The 8,059-nt window shown below is 40.4% G+C and overlaps 1 protein-coding gene across 1 annotated transcript; it reads left to right on the top strand.

Annotated features, from left to right (window-relative positions):
• Nucleotides 1-4,094: 4,094 nt before the first annotated feature.
• Nucleotides 4,095-7,876, top strand: LOC134187655 (uncharacterized). Its single transcript, XM_062655806.1, has 5 exons — nt 4,095-5,312; nt 5,378-5,432; nt 5,501-5,821; nt 6,196-6,486; nt 7,662-7,876. Exons 1-5 carry the CDS (start codon nt 4,095-4,097, stop codon nt 7,874-7,876), a joined length of 2,100 nt encoding a protein of 699 aa, XP_062511790.1.
• The last annotated feature ends 183 nt before the right edge of the window (nt 7,877-8,059 follow it).

The following is an 8,059-nucleotide window of genomic DNA, read 5'->3' as shown; positions in this document are numbered from 1 at the left end:
TACACTGCTTTGAGTGTTTCTATCAGAAGACATCAAACAGGTACTGTCGGATATGCTGTCATTTTGTTGTGTAGAAACGGTAATGGGGGGAATAGTTGCAACATACTTTCTTGCTTCCATTCACTTTATCACCTATGATCTTTCTTTTCTTTGCCAGAGCCATCTTTGTAAAGTCCCACAAGGTTGACTGCTTTCGAATTGAGTTTGCAACTAATTGAGACCTACTGTTATCACATGCAACATTCGTGGGAATGTGAGTTGGTTCAATCAGAGATACGAAGTGGTTAGGGCTCCAGTGTACAGCCTGACAGTGACGAACGGCTCCACATAATACTTAAAGTCTGCTGTGTACCGGCAGCTTGTACGTTGTGAGAAGCCTCAACTCAGGGTGAAAATACTGTGCTCATAAAGGAACGGATTCCTTCATTCTTATTGGGGTAAACAGATTTTACCTTGCCTCCAACAACCGACGCCATTACAGCAATGTGTAGCAACGATGCATATACACCTGACTAGTATGGATGGCTTGCCGCCGTATGGCATTGCCAAACGCCTCCTCTGTAGTCACACCTGCATGCCTTTGAGATATAAACAACACGTTTGCATCATCCGAGAGTGTAGATGAATAGCGAGACAACACCGAGGCTTGGTTGTTCTTCCTCCACACTCTTGGCTAATGCACAGAATGATTCAGCATACCATTTCCAGTGAAGCCACAACTCTGCAAGTTTTATTTTTATCTTTCCATGCTTTTTTACTTTTTTTGTTGTTGCCTAGACGTATATTAGATACTTGTATTTGATGCACGTAGCTTTCATGATCAATGATAACCAAACTTGTTTCACAATCAATCCAGAAAGTGTATAATTTGACGTTCACTGTTGAATTTAGATATTAAGTGTATTGTAATATTTTAAATTATGTGTAGTCATAAAGTACGCGCTTTATGCAAATACAAATACAAATACCTTGATCTTCAAAGACTACAGTTGTAGGGGCGACTGTATACAGCTAATCGTTGTAGCAAACTCGACCAAGTTCTTCTTGAATAGGGTCAATCTCACATGTCAGATGTGAAAAATCGGAAATTTGCTTTTTCAACGTTTAAAAGTGAACTACCTATGGTTTATTATTCCTCCGGTACCATCTGTTTGTAGGTGCGAATGGGTGCATGAGCCGGTCTTGATTCAAACTGCACTGATACTTTTTCACCATTTCAGACTAAAGTAAAGTCTTTCACATGTTGATTTCCTTCGATTGTCAATGCCACTTACAAAGAAAATCTGGTAAGACACTTTGACTGGGAAACTTTTGAGAGATGTAACAATTGCTGGCATTTAGAGTTTGTCGATATTTAGAGTTTTTTTCGATGACCTGGTATGATTCGTGTAGGGAATCTCTTCAGTGTCTAACTTAGCTAGCATTTGCTGCAGCACAATGACCACCTATAGGTAAGACTACGTATGCGTTGGGACAGTGAAGTGGTGGGAACGTGCCCGTATAAGTACTATAGTAGATGCATCCCTAGCTATATCTGGCCACGGGTTATATAAAGACGTTTCATTTCTTGACCGAGCAACGTCTTTTATCGACAAGACGTATATTGCAGTCGACAAACAAAAATATTGCGTATTGCTCAATTCTAGTGGTACGGTGACTGTGTTAGAACTCTCACTATCTAACATATACTAGAGGGCTCAAATAGAGCAACACGTCAACGCCCAAAACGAAACTGTTTTTCTAGTTCTACCACAACTATATACCGGAAAATACGAAACAATTTATTCTCAGTACAGGTCAACCAGCATTGCCCGGTTCCAGACGTTATACTATAGCATCCAGTCACATGCAGTCGTCAGGAAAAACAATTTTTTGTAATCCTATCTGATAAAGTGTGAAACCGTTAATTTTAACGAACAGCAAGGAGTATACCAGGGGCGTAGCGTGACCTCTAGAAAGGGGGGATAAACTTCACGATCATACGGACACGCCCACATTTATGACACGCCTACTTTTATTGGCTTCTAATTGACTGTTACAGTAGAATCAGTGGCAGATACAGACTGGAAAAAGGATAGTGTATATACTACGACCAAGCCTACAAATGATGGGCTATAGCCCATGCCACGCTACGCCCCTGAGCATGCTGTAGAATTCAAATTAAGACAGCTACCACAACGACTGTCATCATTCCATTTAGAATACGCTTTCACTGGATTTCTAACACATATCACAAAAGTTTCTAGTCGCACAGATCAATGCAGGAGAGTCTGCACGATCCAACGGAATCACCACTAGCCACTCGATCAACACCGCACACTAACACCGGTGACAAAGGCATGTCGGAAAAAGTGATGAAACAGCCACTAAGAGCAGTACAGGAAATGGGGTTCTGGGAAGTAGTATATCTGGCGTCAAAATGATACCACCTACCCCTCCCCATAGTTTCGCATCCTCTTCGGACCTTCGCACCCCTTTCGGGGCTGCTCAGCCCCTCGAGTCTGCGAAAATATATGGAGGAGCTACTATGTCCGATACACTAGAGTCGAACGCGTACCCGATGGAAAACGTGGTACTATACCCAAGGCTACACGAGATGGGCAGAACACCACCATCCAGAACACGTTCGCCAATACGGGTCGTTGTGCACAGAAGGGGATCGCCGAGTATTTGGTCGCGAAAAATGCGTACGAAAACAATCTCCTCGCCGACATCTCCAAGGTCGACTATCTGGACGGAAACCTGGGGCCGACCCATCTCCATCCTCTCGTCGAGTTGCCCGTGTTTGTAAACGACCTATAATATGATGTTGAGTGATGGCAATACTGGTTTTGAGAGGTCTGATGACGTCTCATCATTCCTAGGTGAGAAAGAACAAGCAGTTTCTTCAGTTTCTACACATGCAGTCATCTTTAGCAGATTCAGATATGCATTCCTCACTTCAAATGCTAACATTAGAAGACACTGCCACCTTTTCTTCCAACAGAGATACAGAAATGCAATTATCAACTGGTACAGACATGTATGTTGTCTCAACAGGTTCATCACAGCAGCAGCTTAATTAAAGAAAATTTTATGGATGTAGATAATTCAGTCGAACGAGACAATAACTATAAATTAAGACAACACATTATGGTGGTAGTTTACAATCATTCAAGAGAATAGAGCAGTCCAACAGCAGGGAAGAAACACAACCCAGGAATTACAAGCAGCTAGAACAAATGTTAAACTGATATCTCCTAATTATCATGTTCGCCAGCAAAAAAGAGAAAAAATAGAAAGAGAAAACCAATTCAATCATTTTTTCTGGATCAACAAATATCTTGTCAGTCTAACAGCATTGAAATGAGTGATAATTCAGAATGTGAAATCGTTAAGCAGGTAGGAAACAAGAGAACTAAGGAGACACAAGAAGCAGTAGAAAACACTGTTGTGCTGCCATCTGACTATCAAGACATACAACAACAACAGCATAAGCGGCAGCAGAAAAGAACAAAAGGCAATAGAAAGAAGCAAGCAAAAGCTTCATCTTCGCAATCTGAAGAGACATTGCTTTACAATGTTGATGATCCTTCTGAGAACAAAACTACTTTACCTCAACACATTCAAGAAAACATTTCCAAGAGTTTGAGGGATCCAAAGACTCGTCAGAGGGCTAAGAAAGAAATCATACTTACTGTGTTGGACTATGCTGGTCAGAATGTGTTCTACATCACACATCATTTGGTCATGTCAAAAGCTGGTTTTATGTATGTTGTCTTTGATTCTTGTCAACCAATGGACGGCAAGACTCCATCTCAGTTTTGCTCAGAAGATGGAAAAATTATCTACATTCCTTTGTTTCATGACGAAACAAATTTTGATCGATTGGAAGAGTGGGTATCAGGACTTTATACCATGGAAGGTGATCAGACACGTCGTATCATGATATTTGAAAGAGAAGGAATCAGATCACCTCCCATGTTTCTGGTAGGAACACATGCTGATAAGCTAAAGGAGGAGCCAGGAATGATGGAGAAACAGATGAATTCATAAAGAAGAAACTGGAGGGCACAGTGTTGACAGAGCATATTATATGGACGTCTAGGGATGTTATGTGTTTCTTTGTGGATAACACAGTGACAGACCGAGACAGTGGTGCCGTAGATCCACAAGTGATTCATCTTCGACAGAAGACAGAAGAGGTGGCTCACAAGGTGGCTCGACATGACAGACTGCCCATCAGATGGCTCAAGTATGAGCAGAAGGTACAAGAAATGAAGGTTTCCCATCCAACAAAGAAGACTACAAATGTTCCTGAATTACTGCAGCTTGCCATGAATGCTGCAGGAATTAAAAGTCGGGAGGAGCTGTTGGTGTTGCTGCAGTATTTGAGTTGTCGTGCAGTATTAATGTATCATCCCAAGGCATTAAAGAGTGGCGATGATGAAGAAGTTGTGTTAGATGTCGAATGGTTTGTATCACAGCTGCAGAAAGTAATCACAATATACATGGAAGGTGATGTTCCTCCCATTTTATGGAATGATGTTAAACGCAGTAAAGAGAAAGGCATTATGACAATGTCTCTTGTGAGACATCTTTTGTCAGATGCCGGTTCTGCTCAACATCTCATTGTGTCACTGATGAGGCACTATGATTTGCTCTGCGAGTATTCTGTTATTGAAGAGGAGAATCTGAAGACAGCAAGTGATTACCAGGATTTTCTCACTCTGGAAGGAGGAGGTGAATCACATTGTCAAGAGAAGCAAGATGTGTTTGAGAGTACGGCTTGCTTCATTCCTAGCCTCATGGAGCAAGCAGTTGGTCTTGAATCAGTTAAGATGAATGATGGGCTGAAGTCAGTACCTCTTATCTTGTCATCTGCTCCCATTCGCATTCCTCAGCCATTATTCTACAGAGTACTGACTCTTTTGTGTAAACGTTTTCGTCGCTTAGCAGTTATTTTTCGCAATGTGGGCTACTTTCACATCTATCCTGGTCATCGACTGGAGTTGGCTCTCAACAGATACAATTTTCAAATGACTGTGTTGTCAGAAACACATACATCTCTCAATGCCAAGGTGTGTGTTGCTGTTCGTGAGTGGATTGTGGATGTTGTTGACAAGGCAAAACAGCAAGGAATGCCGGGATTGAAGTTGCAGTTGGGATTTGAATGGGATGTGTCTACATCCACATTGAAGTCATCTAACATTGAGTTTGTCTCTCTGGATGGATATCAACAGTCTCGTTTTTTGCTCTACAGCAATGTTACAAAACGAGAGGTTCAACCACCTTCCAGACTCTCTCTTTGGTATCCACAACTTGAATGCTCTGTAAGAAGCTTTTGTATTGTAACCTTATTGTGTTTATCTAATTTTCTGTTTTTTTTTGCTGTTAGCAAACTGAAATGATGTCAACAGCTTGTGCTTCTCGAATAAAACAACATGATACTGGTCTGTTCAGTTTACATATACAGTGTGTCTTATAAAGTTCTTGTAGTAATGAATGTCTCACATTGTAGTAAGCTGTGAGACACCAGTGGAGTCTCTCATTGATAAACCAACTGCAAGTTGCTTGCTGGAAGTGTCCAAACTTCTAGATGATGAAGATGCTTTAGGAGACGACTGGAGGAGATTATGGTCGGAGCTCTTAAGCAGACCTCTTAATGAAGATGTAGTGAAGAAGAAAAGTGAGAGTCCTACTCTTTTTCTGCTAAAGCGATGGTGCAGCATGAAACCTCCCGGTGAAGCTACAATAGGACGGCTGATGAAGGCTCTCAATGCAATATATAGAAATAATGTTGCTCGTGTACTACAAAGACACGTAGATATACTACAGCAAGGTAACAGACCAATAGCATATATATATTACACTGTTACATTTGTAATGGGTTGTGTGAGCAGATGTTATAAAATGAGCAACAGATGTAGGGTGTCAATGTTCAATGTTAACTGACAAATTTATTAATTTAACTACAAGCATGTATCCCATATGATATTATACAACACCTCTAATGGGAGTTTTAGCTGCATACACTGAAGGCAAACAAATGTCTAAATATCTGTCTCAATAGACTGAAATATACAACAAAAATGTTTCTCGAATGCCTCAAAGTTATGTTAATTTGATGTGCACACACACGCACGTGTGCCAGTAATTCATATCAATATTTATTGCAATTGTAATTAATATTGTACTATGAATTTGTAATTGTAGATGTGACACCTGAGGAGTTAAATCATCTTGCTGACATGATAGAAGGATGTTGGCAGGAGTTTGCTGCAGTTCTTGCACCCAACCTGTTTAAAGTTACAGGAAAAATTGCTGCCATAAAACATGATTATCCTTCTTCTGCACTCCAAGCTAAAGCTATGCTAGAAATTTGGTGTGACCAACTTGGTGCTAAAGCCCAACGGCACTTACTTATTGGTGCATTAATTCAACGAGGACTAAGATCTCATGCAGAGGCTGTGTTTGGAGTAGAAGGTGTGGAGGAGATGTTGAAAGGTACAAGAGCAAGTGGCAGGACAGACTGACAAGTTAGTGCCATAATACTGAAAGGTATATGAACTTTGTTAAGACAAATTGATATGTTGTTACTCAAGATTCAGCAGGAATGTACATATACAGACAAGGACAGAGCTGCTGTTCACTGCTTTACCGTATGATGGAAATCAAAAAGTCTTGATCTGTAGCATGAACAGCAACTTCCTGAAGCTCTAACCAATCAAGCAAAGATGGAACACGAATGTCCGATATAATTTCAATGTTGTTTGTTAACTGTAGTACAGCACATATAATGAAATGTGTAAGTGGTCACTTACGTATGGTGGGGAACATGCATTCACGAGGCTGCTTTTTGCTGTTATTCCATATGTTGGATTAAACTATTGCAGTTAATGTTGTATTGCCAATCAGTATCTATAAATATAATGAAATGCAGTTTAGGAGAATACTGTCTATCTAGTGACATATGAACACACACACACACACACACACACACACACACACACACACACACACACACACACACACACACACACACACACACACACACCAATAGAAACAATGCAATAAACCAGTTTCCATAGTAACTCACAAATACACTGTAACAATACTGACATTAATCATTTTATTGATTTTGTCCCAGTAACTTTAATTGGTTCAAGGCTTCATCTTTTTCCTTCTTCACTTTTTCTAACTCCTCTCTCACGCCTTCAAGTTCACAATTCTTCATTAGTAATCCTTCTACAGCTGACGCTTCTCTGACTCGACTGCCTGATGTCTCTGTAAGGCTGATGGATAGTATGGTGTTGTTTACCTTCAAGGCATAGATTACTTTGTCTTGACCTTGATTTCGGATGTGAGTGTTTGATCAATGTAAGTGATGCAGAGATCTAGGAGAGATGACAGTCACACACACACGCGCGCGCGCACACACACACACACACACACACACACACACACCACTAGTTCAGGAGAATATGTGCACACAAATACACAAACAAACAAGAAACACAATACATACACTCAAAACATAAATAAGTAATCACAGACAAACAAGCAAACACAAAAACAAATACACCAAGTGCAAGTACACAGAAATACACACAAACAAACAGACACACCCACACAAACAAACAACTAAACATAAACGTATTACACCAAGGAAGTGTTGTCAGAGACACATACACCTCTTAATTCCAAGGTGGGTGTTACTGTTCGTGAGTGGATTGTGGATGCTGTTGACAAGGCAAAACAACAAGGAATGTCAGGATTGAAGTTGCAATTGGGATTTGAATGGGATGTGTCTATGTTCACATTCAAGTCGTCTGACATAGAGTTCATATCTTTAGATGGATATCAACATCCTAGCTTCAGCTCTACAGCAGTGTGACAAAATAAGAAGTTCAACCTCCTTCCAGACTCTCCTCTCGTTGGTATCCACAACTTGAATGCTGTGTAAGTAGCTTTTGTATTGTAAGTTTTTTGACTATCTAACTTGGTGTTGTTAGCAACCTGAAATGATGTCAACAGTTTCTGCTCCCTCTTAAATATTACAACACAACAGTAGTAAGGT

This window comes from Corticium candelabrum, chromosome 12 (genome assembly GCF_963422355.1).
Source record: "Corticium candelabrum chromosome 12, ooCorCand1.1, whole genome shotgun sequence".
NCBI classification, from domain to species: domain Eukaryota; kingdom Metazoa; phylum Porifera; class Homoscleromorpha; order Homosclerophorida; family Plakinidae; genus Corticium; species Corticium candelabrum.
This window is presented reverse-complemented; position numbering and strand designations above follow the sequence as displayed.